Source organism: Callithrix jacchus, chromosome 3, assembly GCF_049354715.1.
Source record: "Callithrix jacchus isolate 240 chromosome 3, calJac240_pri, whole genome shotgun sequence".
Lineage (NCBI taxonomy): Eukaryota > Metazoa > Chordata > Mammalia > Primates > Cebidae > Callithrix > Callithrix jacchus.
Genome location: NC_133504.1, coordinates 75777117 through 75794307, shown reverse-complemented (window position 1 = coordinate 75794307; position 17191 = coordinate 75777117). Strand labels below are relative to the sequence as shown.

General features: G+C 35.7%; 1 protein-coding gene and 1 long non-coding RNA gene across 15 annotated transcripts in view; one reads left to right on the top strand and one right to left on the bottom strand.

Moving 5' to 3' along the window:
* TRPC3 (transient receptor potential cation channel subfamily C member 3) overlaps window positions 1–17191 on the bottom strand; it is an 85384-nt gene that overhangs the window by 13800 nt on the left and 54393 nt on the right. For 4 of the 14 annotated variants that reach the window (XM_002806648.7, XM_035293021.3, XM_035293027.3 and 1 more), the window contains exon 10: window positions 14030–14113. The exons of 4 other annotated variants lie outside the window; for them this stretch is intronic. In XM_002806648.7, coding sequence (XP_002806694.4) covers window positions 14030–14113 — 84 coding nt within the window. Of the gene's footprint in view, window positions 1–14029; window positions 14114–15979; window positions 16102–17191 lie in introns of all 14 variants that reach the window. 6 more of the 14 variants (XM_035293019.3, XM_035293020.3, XM_035293024.3 and 3 more) reach the window with 3 other exon arrangements.
* Window positions 1–17191, top strand: part of LOC118152210 (uncharacterized) — a 37213-nt gene that overhangs the window by 3916 nt on the left and 16106 nt on the right. The window lies entirely within an intron of this gene.

Genomic DNA, 17191 nt, shown 5'->3' with positions numbered 1-17191 from the left:
ACTGAACAACTGGCTCTTGAATGTTGACTGGGTAAACAACGAAATGAAGGCAGAAATAAAGAAGTTCTTCAAAACCAATGAGAACGAAGACACAACGTGCCAGAACCTCTGGGACACATTTAAAGCAGTCTCTAGAGGAAAGTATATAGCAATAAGTGCCCATATGAGGAGAATGGAGAGATCCAAAATTGACACCCTATCGTCAAAATTGAAAGAGCTAGAGGAGCAAGATCAAAAAAACTCAAAACCCAGGAGAAGACAAGAAATTACTAAGATCAGAGCTGAGCTGAAGGAGATTGAGACACGAAAAACCCTTCAAAAAATCAATAAATCCAAGAGCTGGTTTTTTGAAAAGATCAACAAAATAGACAGACCACTAGCCAGATTGATTAAAAAGAAAAGAGAGAACAACCAAATAGATGCAATAAAAAATGATAAAGGGGAAATCACCACAGATTCCACAGAAATTCAAACCATCATCAGAGAATATTACAAACAACTATATGCACATAAACTAGTAAACCTGGAAGAAATGGATAAATTCCTGGACTCCTGTGTCCTCCCAAGCCTAAACCAGGAGAAAGCTGAAACTATGAATAGACCAATAACAAGGTCTGAAGTTGAGGCAGCAATTAAGAGCCTACCACACAAAAAAAGCCCAGGTCCAGACGGGTTCACAGCCGAATTCTACCAGACACACAAGGAGGAGCTGGTACCATTCCTTCTAAAACTATTTCAAACAATCCAAAAAGAGGGAATCCTTCCCAAATCATTTTATGAGACCAACATCATCCTGATACCAAAACCCGGCAGAGACCCAACGAGAAAAGAAAACTTCAGGCCAATATCCATGATGAACATAGATGCAAAAATCTTCAATAAAATATTGGCAAGCCGATTGCAACAGCAAATCAAAAAACTTATTCATCATGATCAAGTAGGATTCATCCCAGGGATGCAAGGCTGGTTCAACATACGCAAGTCTATCAACGTAATTCACCACATAAACAGAACCAAAAACAAAAACCACATGATTATCTCAATTGACGCAGAGAAGGCATTTGACAAAATTCAACAGCCCTTTATGCTAAAAACCCTCAATAAACTCGGTATCGATGGAACGTATCTCAAAGCAATAAAAGCTATTTACGACAAACCAACAGCCAATATCATACTGAATGGGCAAAAACTGGAAGCATTCCCTTTGAAATCTAGCACTAGACAAGGATGCCCTCTCTCACCACTCCTATTCAATATAGTACTGGAAGTTCTAGCCAGAGCAATCAGGCAAGAAAAAGAAATAAAGGGTATTCAAATAGGAAAGGTGGAAGCCAAATTGTCTCTATTTGCAGACGACATGATAGTATACCTAGAAGACCCCATTGCCTCAGCCCAAAAACTCCTGAAACTGATAAGCAACTTCAGCAAAGTTTCAGGATATAAAATCAATGTGCAAAAATCACAAGCATTCGTCTACACCAATAACAGACTTAAAGAAAGCCAAATCAAGAATGAACTGCCATTCGCAATTGCTACAAAAAGAATAAAATACCTTGGAATACAACTCACAAGGAACGTAAGAGACCTCTTCAAGGAGAACTACAAACCACTGCTCAACGAATCAGAGAGGACACAAACAGATGGAGAAACATACCATGTTCATGGTTAGGAAGAATTAATGTCGTGAAAATGGCTATACTGCCCAAATTAATTTACAGAATCAACGCTATCCCCATCAAGCTACCATCGACTTTCTTCACAGAACTGGAAAAAACCACCATGAACTTCATATGGAACCAAAAGAGAGCCCGCATAGCCAAGTCAATTCTAAGCAAAAAGAACACAGCGGGGGGCATCACGCTACCGGATTTCAAACTATACTACAAGGCTACAGTAATTCAAACAGCATGGTACTGGTACCAAAACAGAGATATAGACCAATGGAACAAAACAGAGGCACCGGAGGCAACACAACATACATACAACTATACAATCTTTGATAAATCTGACAAAAACAAGCAATGGGGAAAGGATTCCATGTTTAACAAATGGTGTTGGGAAAACTGGCTAGCCATGTGCAGAAAGCAGAAACTGGACCCCTTCCTGACACCATACACTAAAATTAACTCCAGATGGACTAAAGACTTAAACATAAGACCTGGCACCATAAAAACCCTAGAAGGAAATCTAGGCAAAACCATCCAGGACATAGGAGTAGGCAAGGACTTCATGAACAAAACACCAAAAGCATTGGCAACAAAAGCCAAAATAGACAAATGGGACCTAATCAAACTCCATAGCTTCTGCACGGCAAAAGAAACAGTCACTAGAGTGGATCGGCAACCAACAGAATGGGAAAAAATTTTTGCAGTCCACCCATCTGACAAAGGGCTGATATCCAGAATTTACAAAGAACTCAAACAGATTTACAGGAAAAAAACAAACAAGCCCATTCAAAAGTGGGCAAAGGATATGAACAGACACTTTACGAAAGAAGACATGTATGAGGCCAACAATCATATGAAAAAATGCTCATCGTCACTGGTCATCAGAGAGATGCAAATCAAAACCACATTGAGATACCATCTCACGCCAGTTAGAATGGCGATCATTAAAAAATCTGGAGACAACAGATGCTGGAGAGGATGTGGAGAAAAAGGAACACTTCTACACTGTTGGTGGGAGTGTAAATTAGTTCAACCATTGTGGAAGACAGTGTGGCGATTCCTCAAGGCCTTAGAAATAGAAATTCCATTTGACCCAGCAATCCCATTACTGGGTATATATCCAAAAGACTATAAATCGTTCTACTATAAGGACACATGTACACGAATGTTCATTGCAGCACTGTTTACAATAGCAAAGACCTGGAATCAACCCAAATGCCCATTGGTAATAGACTGGATTGGAAAAATGTGGCACATATACACCATGGAATACTATGCAGCAATCAGAAATGATGAGTTTGTGTCGTTTGTAGGGACATGGATGAATCTGGAGAACATCATCCTCAGCAAACTGACACAAGAACCGAAAATGAAACACCGCATATTCTCACTCATAGGTGGGTGATGAAAAATGAGAACACATGGACACAGAGAAGGGAGTACTAAACACTGGGGTCTATTGGGGGAAAAGGGGAGGGCCAGTGGGAGGGGGAGGTGGGGAGGGATAGCCTGGGGAGAAATGCCAAATGTGGGTGAAGGGGAGAAGAAAAGCAAAGCACACTGCCATGTGTGTACCTATGCAACTGTCTTGCATGCTCTGCTCATGTACCCCAAAACCTAAATCCAATAAAAATTTAAATAATAAATAAATTAAAAATAAATAAATAAAAACTGGGCAAAAGACCTGAAGAGACATTTGTCAAAAGAAGACATACAAATAGACAACAGGCCGATGAAAAAATGTTCAACATCACTAATTATCAGAGAAATGAAAATCAAAACCACAAGTAAGATTTCACCTCACCCCAGTTAGGATGGCTATTACCAAACAGATAAAAAGTAACAAATGCTAGTATGGATGTGGAGAAAGAGAAACTCATATACTATTGATAGAAATGTAAATTAGTACAGCCATTACAGAAAACATTATGGAAGTTTCTTAAAAAATTAAAAATAGAACTACTATAGGATCCAAAAATCCCAATACTAGGTATATATCCAAAGGAAATTAAATTAATATATTGAGGAGATACTTAAAAAGTTAAAAATAAAACTACTATATGACCCAGCAATCCCACTATTGGGTATATACCCAAAGGAAATGAAATCAGTATGTTGGAGAGATATCTACATTCCCATGTTTGTTGCAGCACTATTCACAATAGCCAAAATATGGAATCAACCTAACTGTCCATCAACAGATGAACAGATAAAGAAAATATGGTTGTATATATACACACAATGGAATTCTATCAGCCACATTGACATTTTGTCTTTGTGGCAACACGGATGGACCTGGAGGACATAATATTTAGTGAAATAAACCAAGTACAGAAAGACAAATATCACATGATCTCACTCATATATGACATCTTAAGTTTATCTCATGGAAGTAGAGAATAGACTAGTGGTTACCAGAAGTTGGAGAGGGCAGGGGGAATGGGAGGTGGGGAGAAGTTGGTCACCAGCTACAAAGTTATAGTTAGAAAGAAGAAGTAAGTTAAGGTGTTATAGTGCATGGTAGGGTGACTACAGTTAACAACATTGTATGTTTTAAAATAGCTAGAAGAGAGGATTTTGAATGGTCTTACCACAAAGAAATGATAAATTAACAAGGTGATGAACATGCCAAATACACTGCTTTGATCCTTACACAATACATACATGCATTGAAATATCACACTGTATGCCATAAGTATGTATAATTATAATGTGTTAATTAAAAATAAAATTTATAATCATTCTACTATAAGGACACATGTACACGAATGTTCATTGCAGCACTGTTTACAATAGCAAAGACCTGGAATCAACCCAAATGCCCATTGATAATAGACTAGATTGGAAAAATGTGGCACATATACACGATGGAATATTATGCAGCAATCAGAAATGATGAGTTTGTGTCGTTTGTAGGGACGTGGATGAATCTGGAGATCATCCTCAGCAAACTGACACAAGAACAGAAAATGAAACACCGCATATTCTCACTCATAGGCGGGTGATGAAAAATGAGAACACATGGACACAGAAAGGGGAGTACTAAACACAGGGGTCTATTGGGGGGGAAAGGGGAGGGCCAGTGGGAGGGGGAGGTGGGGAGGGATAGCCTGGGGAGAAATGCCAAATGTGGGTGAAGGGGAGAAGAAAAGCAAAGCACACTGCCATGTGTGTATCTACGCAACTGTCTTGCATGCTCTGCTCATGTACCCCAAAACCTAAAATCCAATAAAAAATTAAGAAAAAAAAAAAGAAAAAAAAATTTAAAAATAAGATAACATTTGAGAAATAAAGGAGTCAAAAGTAGAAGTGAATGAAAAATTCAAAATGAATAGACAAAATGGTAGATGTGGGAGACAGTCAAGATGAATACAGTAGACATCAAATTGGTGCCTTTGAAGAAGAAATCTAAACTTATGGAGCAGAAAAAATATTTCAAGATAATTATTCAGAAATTAAAAGAACTAGTGTACACATTGAAAGGTCATAGTGTGTATCAGGAAAAACTGATACGGATCTACCTATAGAACAATCAATATCAAGCTATTTGATTTAAAAGATACAGATATTTGGGACATTCAAACTAAAACCTCAGGTCAAATATAGGAGGAAAACAATCAGGCTGGCCTCAAATTCTTCCACATCAACATTCCATTCCAGGATGTTCTGGAGCAATGTCTAAACATACACCAAAAATAAATTATCACCTAAGAATATGACTAGTTAATATAAATATATAGAAATAGAAACTAATTTAGAACATAAAATAACTCAGAGAATGTAGTTCCTATAAACTCTTCTTGAAGGACCTACATATAGACAAACTTAAGCTAACAAAGAGATAAATGGAAAATTATGGCAAAAAAAAGACTGGTGGTAAATACTGACTGTTTAACTCTCAGACTAAAACTAAACAAGTGTGGGCTATAGTCATGACAAGGTAGTGAAGTGGATCAGAATCTACCACCCCAAAACACGCCATTTTGGCCTAAGGATTATTTTGAGCTGAAGGCAATTAAAAAGTCACAAAGAAATAGCTCTCTGTCCTAACCCATCTTCCTAAAACCAGGACATAAATTTCCCTTTGTGAAGGTCTTTCCCCTCCCCACTCCCAGACTAGGAGGAGGAAAAACAATCATTAACACTGGGGACAGAAAGTCAGCACCAAGGTGGTTCTGCACAAGCAAACCTTGTTAAAATAACCTTTATCTTCTATCAGTGTCTCCCATATATTTACCTTCCCACAATTTGCTACATTTAGCAACCCAAACCCCTTTTCCTTTGTCATATCCCTTCTCCACAAACTTCTTATCCTTTGTTAAGTTGGTATATAAGCCCCAAATTCTAAGTACCCCTTTGAGCCACTCATCACTGAGTTTTTTTCTACATGTATATGCACTGCATGCATAAATAAACCTTTTTCCCCTCCTGTTTATCCATCATTTGTCAGTTTAATTCATAGCCCCCAGGTACTGAAACTAAAGGGACTGAAGAAAGATATTATTCTTCCCCAACAAACACAGTTCTAATAATTTCACAAGCAAGAGCTGGGAGAGAAAGGGGGAAAATGGTGTAAATAAAATGTGCACATTGATTTTCTTCATAGTTTAAAGTTGAAGGTTCAAACGATAAAACTTGAAACATATCAACCAAGTAACAAAGAGACCTAAGTATGTTAAAAAAACATTAAGATAAACACCAAGACATGTAGTATAATCCACTTCAGCAGAGACTGCCACTTCTCTTCCCCAGTTTTTCAGCTTGGCACAAGGCCACGTAAAATTAGGACTTTATTTCTCAGGCTCCATTGCAGATAAGTGGTTTGTGCAACTTTACAGAAGTTCCTTATAGGAAGGAACTTTCTTCTCTATCACCTTCTAACTGTATTTTTGAATGCATAAATAATAGGTAGAGCTCCAGGAGCTTTGTAGGAACATGAGATAATGTTTGACTGAAAACCATTCATGGTAGAGTAATATGATGGAAAAAGCCTGGGTCCCTGAAGAGAAATAAATTTCTACTTTCTTTTAGCCATTTAAAGGTTGGTATTTGGTGGTTTTATGTGAACTGCACCAAATTAATCATAATTAATATAAACAATATGAGGAATACTTTAAAAATGTCACCGAATACACAAAAAAGACCTAAAAAATCAGAAAACAAAACATCATAAAGTGTCAGTTTGCCTTAACATGATCAAAATAAAAATACCAGCAGACAAGCCCACCTTACAATTAAAATAGAAAAATAAGGAAGATGTCGGGTACCAGTGGCTCATACCTGTAATCCCAGCAATTTGGGAGGCTGTGGTAGGTGTATCACTTGAGGTCAGGAGTTCAAGACCAGCCTGGCCAACATGATGAAACCCCATTTCTACTAAAAATACAAAAATTAGCTGGGCATGGTGGTGGGCACCTATAGTCACAGCTACTCGGGAGGCTGAGGCAGAAGAATTGCTTGAATCCAGGAGGTGGAGGTTGTCGTGAGCTGAGATCCCACCACTGCACTCCAGCCTGGGCAAGAGAGCAATACTCTGTCTCAAAATAAAATGAAATAAAATAAAACTAATAAGAAATTCTGTAAAATAAGAACCCTGAAGTAAGGATATGTGTGTGTGTGTGTGTGTGTGTGTGTGTACACATGTGCAAGCAGTGTACGCATGTGTAAGCATACACATGTATGAGTGTTTTGTTTCATTTTTGTCTTAAACTATAATAATTATGATAATGTGGTTCTACAGCATAAATAGATTAGTGGAACAGAATGAAAAGCCTAGAAATAAATTTATACAGGAATTTAGTAAATTATTAAAATGGTATTTCAAATTAATAAAAAAGATAAATCATTGAGCACACCCAGCTGTATAATAATCTGGAAAAACAACATATTTGGATTCTCATCCCACAGGTTAAATGAAAATACATTCTATGTGGATCAAATATTTTCAGAGTCCAAAAAGTGAAAGAACTAAAGAAGTATGAGTTAAAAATATTAAATAATCTTCTATGGGAGAAAATCTTTCCAAGTAGGACACAAAACCTGGAGCCATAAACAATTTGTAAAGTTAACTACACAAAATTTTAAAAAGTTGTGGATGGGAAAAAATACTCTAAATATTAAAAAGACATACAAGAAACTGGTGAAAACGTCTTAAGTCATAACACAAAGGCTGTTATTGTTAAAATATGAAGAATTCCTCTTCATTGATAACAAAAAGGCTATCAAGAAAAACAAATATATATGGACTCTTAAGTATATATAACATTAAACATAAAAAGAAGGTAAAACTCATTCACGATAAAGAAATGCAAAGCAGCACATTTTAAGCTACTGGTGAAGATAAAAACCTTTGGTAACACACTGTTGGTAAATTAAGGAGGAAATAGGCGCTCTCATATAATTATTGTAAGAATGTAAATTAGTGCAAGTTCCATCAAAGTCAGTTTGACAATAGCTAAAAGATTAAAATTCAAATATACTTTAACTAGACAATTCCATATATCTGTGTTTGAAATGTTATATATACAAAATGACTTACTATAGTATTGCTTATAATAGCTAAATATTAGCAATAGCCTCTATTTCCATCAATAAAAGAATGATTAAATAAATACAACCATATGATGGAATACAATGTAACTATTATAAAAGTAAAGCTTTAACTTTAAAAAAGACAAAGAAGGACATTATATAATAACAAGGGGATCAGTTCAGCAAGAGAATATACCAGTTGTAAATATATATGCACTCAATACCAGAGCACTTATATATATAAAGTAAATATTATTAAGACTAAAGGGAGAAATATATCATAATATAATAATAGTTGGGAATTTCAACCTCACTCTTAGCATTAGACAGATTATTTAGACAGAAAATCAACAACAACAAAATCAGATTTAAACTATACCACAGACAACTGGACCAAAAAAATATTTACAGAATATCTTACCCAACAGCTGGAAAGTAAAGTACACATTCTGTTTTTGTTTTTGTTTTTCTTTTTTTTTTTGAGACAGTGTCTCACTCTATCCCTCAGGCTGGAGTACAGTTGTGCAATCATGGCTCAATGCAGCCTCAACTTCCTGGTCTCAAGCCATTCTCCTACCTCAGCCTCTCAAGTAGCTAGGATTACCGGCATGTGCAACTATGCCTGGCAAATTTTTTTCACTTTTTGCTGAGATGGGGGTCTCATCATGTTTCCCAGGATTGCCTCAAACTGCTGAACTTAAGCAATCCTCCTACCTTGGCCTCCCAAAGTGCTAGGACTACAGGCATGAGCCACCAAACCCAGCCCCAAAACATATATTCATTTAATCGGCATGTAGTACCTTCTCTGAGATTGACCATATGTTAGGACACAAAACGAGTCTCAGGAAACTTAATAAAATCAAAATTATACTAAGTATTTTATCTGACCACATTGGAATAAAATTAGACATCATAACAAATGGCACATTTGAAACTATGCAAACACATAAAAATTAAACATGTTCCCGAATGACTAATGGGTGAAGGAAAAAATTAAGAATTAATTTTTAATTTTTCTTGAAATGAATGAAAGTAGAAATACAGCATACCAACACCCATGTGACACAGCAAAAGCAGCATTAAGAGGAAAGTTTACAGCAATAAATGCCTGCATCCATCAAATAACTAGAAAAATTTCAAATAAACAATCTAATGATGCACATAAAGAAAAAAATAGCATAAAATGCTTGAAAAAAAGCATGAAAGAAAAGCATAAACAAATCAAACCCCAAATTGGTAGAAGAAATAATAAAGATCAGAACAGAAATTAATAAAATTGAGACTAAAATAAATACAAAAAAATCAACAAAACAATTTATTTTCTTTGAGACAGAGTTTCACTCTTGTTGCCCAGGCTGGAGTGCAATGGTGTGATCTTGGCTCACTGCAACCTCTGCCTCATGGGTTCAAGGGATTCTCCGCCTCAGCTTCCTGAGTAGCTGGGATTACAGGCATGTACCACCATATCCGGCTATTTTTGTATTATTAGTAGAGATGGTGTTTCTCCATGTCTCAAACTCCCAATTTCAGGTAATCTGCCCACCTCAGCCTCTCAAATTGCTGGGATTACAGGTGTGAGCCACCACACCCGGCCTGTTTTTTTTTAAGATAAACAAAATTGACAAACCATTAGCTAGACTAACTTTGAGAGAGAGAGAGAGAGAGAGAACCCAAATAAATAAAATCAGAAAATGAAAAAGGAGACATCACAATGGATAGTACAGAAATATGAAAGATCATTAGAGACTACTATGAATAACCATATGCCAATAAATTTGAAACCAGGGAAAAATAGATAAATTCACAGACACATTCAATCTACCAGGTTTAAACCAAGAAGAAACAAAAAACCTGAACAGACTAAAACAGGTAACAAGATTAAATGAGTGGATAAAACATCTTCTAAAAAATAATGATAATAATAATAAAATAAAGCCCAGGACCAGATGGCTTTACTGCTGAATTCTACTGAACCTTTAAAGAAGAATTAATACCAATTATTCTCAAACTATTTGGAAAAATTAAAGCAGAGGGAATTCTTCTTAATTCATTTTATGAGACCAGTATAACCCCAATATCAAAATAAGGACACAATAAAAGAAAACTACAGGCAAATATCCCTGATGAACATAAATGTAAACATCCTCAATAAAATACTAATAAACCAAATCCAAAGTCACATCAAAAAGATAATACGCTGATCAAGTGGGATTTATCCTAGGAATGCAAAGATGTTTCAACATATAAAAATCAATAAACATCATATTAACAGAATGAAGGACAAAAAAGTATGATAATCTCAATACATGGAAAAGCTTTTCATAAAATTCAATATTCCTTTATAATCAAAAACTCTAAATATATTAGGTATAGAAAGAAAGTACCACAATATAATAAATGCATATAACAAACCCACAGCTAACATCTTACTCAACTGGGAAAAACGGAAAACTTTTTTAGAACTGGAACAAGACAAGGATGCCCACTACCACCACTCTTATTCAACATAGTGCTGTGTGTTCTAGCCAGAACAATTAGGCAAGAGAAAGAAAGAAAGGATATCCAAATTGGAAAGGAGGAAGTCAAATTGTCCCTGTTTGCAGACAACGTGACCTTGTACATGGAAAAACCTATGGACTCTACCAAAAAACTTTCAGAACTGATAAATTCAGTGACGTTGCAGAATACAAAATTAACATACAAAAATCAGTTGCATTTCTATACACGAACAACAAACTATTTAAAAAAGAAAATAAAAAGCAATGCCATTTATTTCCAGGAATAAATTAACCAAGGAGATGAAAGACCTCTTCAAGGAAAACTACAAAACATTGATTAAAGAAACTGAAGAAGATACAAACAAATGGAAATGTATCCCATGCTCATGGATCAGAAGAATTACTATTGTTAAAATGACAACAGTACTCAAATCAATCTACAGATTCAATGCAACTCCTATCACAATACCAATGACATTCTTTACAGAAATAGAAAAGAAATTCTAAAATTTGTAAGGAATCACAAAAGACTCCAAATAGCCAAAGCAATCCTGAGCAAAAAGAACAAATCTGCAAGTATCACACAATCGGACCTCAAAATAGATTACAAGGCTGTAGTAACCAAAACCACATGGTACTGGCATAAAAACAGACACATAAATCTATGGAACAGAATTAAGAACTCAGAAATTAATCTATGTATCTATAACCAACTGATTTTTTACAAGGATACCGAAACACTCACTGGGAAAAGGACAGTCTCTTCAATAACCAGTACTGGGAAAACTGGATATCCATATGCAGAAGAATGAAACCAGACTCCCACTTCTTACCTTGTATAAAAATCAGCACAAAATGGATCAAAGACCTAAATGTAAGACCTGAAATGATAAAACCAGTAGAAAAAAAAACATAGGGGAAATGCTTCAGGACATTGGTCTCCGAAAAGATTTTATGAATAAGACCTGAAAAGCACAAGTAACAAAAGCAAAAATAAACATATGGGGTCATATCAAACCAAAGGCTTCTGCACAACAAAGGAAACAACAACAGTGAAAAGACAACCTAGTAGGATGGTAGCCATGGAAGTCGGAATCCGCTAAAGAGTGTGTAACAACTCACCTGCCGAATTAAAAAAAGTAATAAAATAAAAATAAAATAAATTAAAATTTAAAAAAAATTTAAAAAGAAAAGACAACATACAAAATAGGAGAAAATATTTGCAAATTGCTTATCCAATAGATTAATATCCAGAATATACAAGGAACTCAAACATCTCAACAGAAAAGAAAAAATCCAATTAAAAATCAGCAAATAATCTGAACAGAGATTTTTCAAAAGAATACATATAAATGGTCAAGAAAATATGCAGAAATGTTTGACATCAATAACCAAACCACAATGAGGTATCATCTCACTCCAGTTAGAATGGCTATTATCAAAAAATGCTGACAAGAATGCAGAGGTAGGGAACTCCAATATGTTGTTGGTGGGAATGTAAACTAGTAAAACCACTATGGAGAACAGTATAAAGGACTTTCCAAAACATACAAATAGAGCTACCATATGATCCAGCAACCCCATACTCAGAATTTATCTAAAGAAAAGAAATTATTATATTAAAGAGACAACTGCACTCACATGTTTTATTGCAGCACTCTTCACAATATTCAAAATAGGAAATCAACCTAGGTGTCTAACAGCAGACGAATCTATGAAAAATGTGGTATGCATATACAACGGAATACTGTTCAGCCATAAAAAGGACTGAAATTCTGTCATATGCAGCAGCATGGATGGAACTGGAGTACATTATGTTAAGTGAAATAAGCCAGGAACATAAAGTTAAGCACTGCATGTGCTCACTCATATGTGGAATCTAAAATAGTTGATCTCATAGAGGTAAAATGTAGGACAGAGGATACTAAAAGCTAGGAAAAGTAGGGGGTAGGGAGGGATATGAAGAGATTTGTTAAAGGAAATTACTGCTAGATAGGAAGAATAAGTTCTAAACCAGGAGTCCCCAACCCCCAGGCTCAGGACTGGCACCTGTCCATGGTCTCTTGGGAACCAGGCTGCAGAGCAGGGCAAGCGAGCATTACCACCTGAGCTCCACCTCCTGTCAGATCAGCAGTGGCATTAGATCCTTCTATTATTGTGAACCCTATAGTGAACTGCACATGTGAGGGATCTAGGTTGTGCACTCCTTATGAGAATCTAATGCCTAATGATCTGAGATGGAACACTTTCATCCTGAAACCAATGCCCCCATCCATGACAAAATTGCTGTCTATAAAACCAGTCCCTGGTGCCAAAAAGGTTGGGGACCACTGTTGTATACCATTATAGGATGACCATAGTTAACAATGATATGTTAATATTACTAGTTTCATAGAGCTAGAAGGAGGATATTGAATATTCCCAACACAATATTGATAGATGTCTGAGATGATGGATGTTACCTAATTACCCTGATCTGATCCTTAGGTATGTATCAAAACATCACTATGTACACAATGAATATGTAAAATATAATTTATCAATGAAAAAATAAAATTAGACAAAACCAATAAAACAAAAATAAAAATAAAATTTATAAAAATTTCCTAAAAAGAAAAAAGACTTTGACAATCAATGTGCTGAGCCATTTTGTAGTTTTCTGCTTCTAAAATAATTGGATAAGGAATAGAACAACATGCAGTATTTGACATCACCAGTATATTATACATTCCTTGATCTTCACTCTTGTGAACTTACATCAGAAAGTCAAAGACTTCATAATCAAAACAATCAACTAGATGAAAAATAAAGAACTATAACCTCCTTTGAGTTGGAGGGTAGTGTTGAAATTTCACATCCAGTATCAAAATGCAAAAGTTATTTTAAGGTAGTACTCATGAAACAGTATAGCCAAACAATCCACTTAAAAAATGGATCACCTAAAAGAAAAACCTAGAAAAATGTATCAAGTTTTCCTACTGTGAGAGCACTATTCATTCTAACATACACCGTCTTCTGCTTTCTTCAGTTTAAGTTATACATTATTTGGTAATTGTGGCAACACTTTGCTTTCACTATTGCAAGAAGAACTCTTAGTTAAAAGAATGAAGGACTTGACTCTGATTTCTAAAGTCTCCTCCAACTAACCTATATTTTCTCTTATTTTAAATTTAAAAGAAAAATTTCACAGGTGTTGAATCATTTTCTCTGTTCTGAACTAATAATGGTATATCTCAAGAATATAGTTCAACTCACGACACACATATATACAAACACACACAGACATATGTGGAATCACATACAGATCAAGAGATATGTCTAATGTATGCTTACCTGATAACGTGTTGGCTGATTGAGAATGCTGTTAAAACTGTGTGATTCAAAAACTCTTGAGTTAGACTGAGTGAAGAGGTTTAACTAGGAAAAAATACAATTAACCTAGTAAATTAGAATACATTCATTTGGAATAAAAAATATAATCCATTTATTCTCCTTGATAACATTTCTGGAGTCAACATTCCCAAGAAACATTTTGTGGAAGTTGAACTTTATAAGTGATGTAATATAGTCCCAAAGGTTAAAACTGCTGTGAGCAATATGCTCACATTTGTTAAAATGTTGGCAAGATGTACTACTATAATAGAACTATTTAATTGAATATGTATGTTAAACATTGGTTCACAATAAACATAATTTTTCCTGTGGACCTTGTATACTTTATCTAAATGTACTCAGAGCATCTAGAAGGCCAAGTTCCATAGAAGTTCCATCTGCTCCTGAGACTAAGTTCCTCTCCTAGATTTGAATAGACACACATTATAGGTTCAGATGGCACCATTTGGTATTTTGTAGCCCTAAACTATTGGGCAAAATAACCCATCTTCCAAAGCATCTTGGCCTTATACTGAGCCACATTCACCATTTGGGGGAGAACTGGGATGAAGAATTTTGTTTTCCTTTTCTTTTTAAGGTTTAGCTTTTTAAGGTTTAGCTTTTGAGTGCGTAGGAACAGGAAACAAGAGGAACACACAGGTACTACTGTCTAGTCTTCATTTACATGAGCGAGGCCTGCCTCTTATTTGCAAACAAGCTCTGCCACTGTAAGGTGTGATTCAAAGGCATGGCCTCTATCCAAGGAGATGATTGGCCTCACTACCTACTTCCCACCGTTATAACTCAGGAAGGTGTGGGATGCTAAGGAGGAGTGAAGTGGCACTAATAGGCAAGGACCTTCCTTTGTTTTCTTACAATTGTGCCTCGAGAAAACCTTGGCTAACAAAGTTAATTCTCCAATCGGCCACTGGAGGCCAGTATCTGACTACTGACTGAGGTTAGCTGTCTAGGTTAGTCGGAAAGATTTCTTGAGGCTCCTTCCTCTCTTCCAAAAACAGAAATAGAAAAATATAATTTCTCCAAATATCTGCTACATTCAATATATGAAGAGTATCTATGAATATAAGTAATATTAAAGAGATGTAAATAGCTGTATGTGCAATTTAAAACATAAAATAAAAATTTATTTTTGGCAATTTTTAACCAGATAAGGGAAGAGTGGGAAGTTGAGGAGTAAGCCTCCTGAGAGATCAGTGTCCAACTTTCTATTTCCAGCATCTTCTCTGAGAAAAGCTATTCTTTCCTGTCAATGGTACAATACAGGCAGGAGAGAACAGCCTAAATGCAATGCTTCCTTCCCGTTTCTGTGAACAGGCTGTGTGTTTTTTTGTTTTTGTTTTTTTTTAACAGGGGTCTAGGTAGCCACAAGCCTACTGTGTGTGCTCTTCTCAACCTGACATTTAGTATTACCCTTTTTACATTATGATACTATCAGGAATGAAGTCAGTGAAACCTGTTGCCTACAGAAAGAAAACTCAAGGTGTGTACTCTGCAAGAATTGTGAGGTCCCACACTTGAGAGACTACCTTTTTTGTAATAAAGCGTCAGTTAATAAATCCCAGAAAAACAAAGGTACCTCAAAGCAAAGTCAATTTCAGTAGCAGCAGGAGCTGCTCAGGATGACAACTAGAGCCTGGCTCCTTTAAGAGACCAGCTACCCACAGCTGAAGGTACAGCTTACTGACAGGAAGTGGGCCAGTAACCAAAGATGAACTCAGGTGCTAAGCACGAGGCATCCAGGTGCCACAGAGAGAGCTAGGCATCTGATGCTAAAACACTTGAATTCTGCACCTACCCCACACTGGTCAGTTTATATGACCTTGTATAAGCGAATTATTCTAATAGCTTCAATTGTCTTATCTATAAAATGGGAATAATGATAATACCTACCTCACAGCGTTGCATGAGGTTCAAATGTACAGCAAAGCACTTTGTAAACTGTGAATGAGGAAGGGCACTGATATTTGTTGAGGCTGGAACTTTGTAGATCTCATATAATCCTCACAACAACTCTACAAAGTTAGACAATTGTCTACAATTGGTGAATAATTAAGGCTCAGAGTAGTGAAGTGATTTATCCATGTTCCTTGCTAATAAGCCATAAGTGCCACAATTCAAATCCAGGTCTAATGCCAAAGCTCTCTAGTTTGCATTATACTGCTTCTCACTGCATAAATGTGGTATCATTTTATATCATGGGCTGTCACAACCAGTCGCTGACTTGTAACCTAATAGCCTTAAGAGCCCATAACCAGGTCTAACAAAAGAGGATTTAAAAGGTCACTTTCTTAAAGAATACAGTTCTTGAAAATTCACATCAATTTTAAAAAGCAATAAATTAAATTGCACTAATCTTAACTTTTTCTCCCTGTTTTAACTGAGAAAAAATATCTAATATATCTACCTTTGCTCAGGACGGCCTACACTTTATGGAGATGGGCTTTTAGGAAGTTATAGCCACAGACCATTTTCACAATTTTAGAAAAAGTTATATTTTAAATCTATACATTTGTTCCTATCTGCCTCCCCTGTTATTTAGGTTCACTCACATCCTTCTATCTATACAAATTTTATCTCTGAAAGTTAGTTCATGATAACAAAGTACCATCACAAAAATTATCTTCTTTGTTAAAACTAAACTATGACTCAACTATAAATCAAGGGTTTCTTGCTTATTTATAAAATAAGTTTTTATGGTTATTTGCAGATGCTCTTGGCTGTATCTATTTTGTTGGGAAAGAATGGGAAAAGGATTATTTAGCCCAGTAAAAAGTTTCTACAAAACTTTTGTAGAAAAAGGAGAATATGGTGGTGGTGAAATATACATACACCAAGAGGAAGGCTGGAAGTTTAAGCTATTTAACTTCAGAATAACAGTTGAGAAGCATGGAACACACAAACACAAACTTTTTCTAACAGTAACTTTTCTGGTTACTTTTAACCAGTTAAAGACTTTTTTGTTTGTTTTTAATCTGGTAGTTTATATGATGTTCTGATCAAAAGCAGGGCCTCAACTCAGTGACTTCCTGAAATATCATGAAAATATTTAGTATTAGTCTGTGAAAGACTATGGACTGGACAGTTACTTTTAACATCTTCTAA